Genomic DNA, 1409 nt, shown 5'->3' with positions numbered 1-1409 from the left:
GAATGTTTTATCTATATTTTGGGGTATATTAATAAATGAAGCCACTCTTCATGGAGGGGGAAACCGGAGAAGCTCGAAGAATTGCACTCATTGTCTTTGCCTGGATTTGAATAGGATGTTGGTCCTTTTGGCCATAGAACCTGTCAAATCATCCTTCTCTGTCCAAAGGCAGTATGAATTTTCTTATAGTCTATTCATGGCCTCAGTATTGTGGGTTAAGGGGATTCTGACAGGATGAATCTGTCAAAAATACCAGAATTTGTTAAGTTAGCAATACCCTCCCTTCTTCTGCAACCTCTTCAAGGCATCTTTGATTTCCTTGTTCCTCAGACTATAAATCAATGGGTTCAACATGGGAATCATCACTGTGTAGAAGACAGATGCAAATCTGTCAAAGTTGGAAGAACCACCGGAGCTGGAATTCAAATAGACAAACAGACTTGATGTATAGAAGAGGGAAACTGCTGTCAGGTGAGAAGCACAGGTGTTGAAAGCCTTGGACCTGCCTTTAGCTGTAGTGATCTTCATGATGGAGATGATGATATAGCAATATGATACTATGACAACCATGACATTCATTATCCCATAGAATATTATTAATACAGCAGCCAAGAGTCGAACAAAGAAAGTGTCAGTGCAGGACAGGACTAACAGTTGGGGCATGTCACAGAAGAAGTGGTGGATGACATTAGGCCCACAGAAGTGGAGTTGAAGAATGGCACACACCTGGGATAGGGAAGCAGAGATCCCAGCCATATAGGATCCCAGCACCATCCCAACACAGAGGGTGGGTGACATAAATGATGAATAGAGAAGTGGATTACAAATGGCAGCATAGCGGTCATAAGCCATGGCTGTCATGAGACAAGTCTCGGTCAGTCCCATGGCTGAAAAGAAGAAGTACTGAACAGCACAACCCACTAGGGTGATAATATGCTGTTCTTGGAAGAAGTCAGAGAGCATCTTGGGGGCTGTGGAGGTCACATAGCAGATGTCTAGGAAGGACAGGTTGCTGAGGAAGAAGTACATGGGTGTGTGGAGGTGGGAATCCATCCTTATTAAGATGATGAGGCTCAGGTTCCAAGTCAGAGTTGTAACGTAGATCACCAGGAACACAGCAAAGAGCAGTGCTTTGATTCTGGGAAAATCGGAGAACCCCAAGAGGATGAAGTGGGTGATCTCTGTACTGTTTCCTCTCCTAATCATAGCCTCAGTACTGCTGAGATCAGAAAAGAGACAAGAGAATGCACCGCTGACTCAACGGAAATGAATGACAGCATTACAATTCTCCTAAGTGCCCGTTTTTTCCTCCATGGAGCACAAGAAAAAGGGAAATGCTCACTGTCTTGCTGTAACCACTGCTGCTTTTCATCTCACATTGTCGAGTACCTGCTCAGTGCTTCAGGTTC

The 1409-nt window shown here is 44.1% G+C and overlaps 1 protein-coding gene across 1 annotated transcript; it reads right to left on the bottom strand.

Annotated features, from left to right (window-relative positions):
- Nucleotides 1-267: 267 nt before the first annotated feature.
- On the bottom strand, nt 268-1206 carry LOC140847614 (olfactory receptor 5AN1-like). Its single transcript, XM_073228327.1, has one exon. It carries the CDS (start codon nt 1204-1206, stop codon nt 268-270), a length of 939 nt encoding a protein of 312 aa, XP_073084428.1.
- Between the last annotated feature and the right edge of the window lie 203 nt (nt 1207-1409).

The sequence above is a fragment of the Manis javanica genome, unplaced genomic scaffold (genome assembly GCF_040802235.1).
Source record: "Manis javanica isolate MJ-LG unplaced genomic scaffold, MJ_LKY HiC_scaffold_25, whole genome shotgun sequence".
In the NCBI taxonomy this organism is placed as follows: domain Eukaryota; kingdom Metazoa; phylum Chordata; class Mammalia; order Pholidota; family Manidae; genus Manis; species Manis javanica.
This window is presented reverse-complemented; position numbering and strand designations above follow the sequence as displayed.

Bases quoted from the DNA above. Each gene is read 5' to 3' on its own strand.
- LOC140847614 (XM_073228327.1), bottom strand. From the start codon at position 1,206: ATGATTAGGAGAGGAAACAGTACAGAGATCACCCACTTCATCCTCTTG.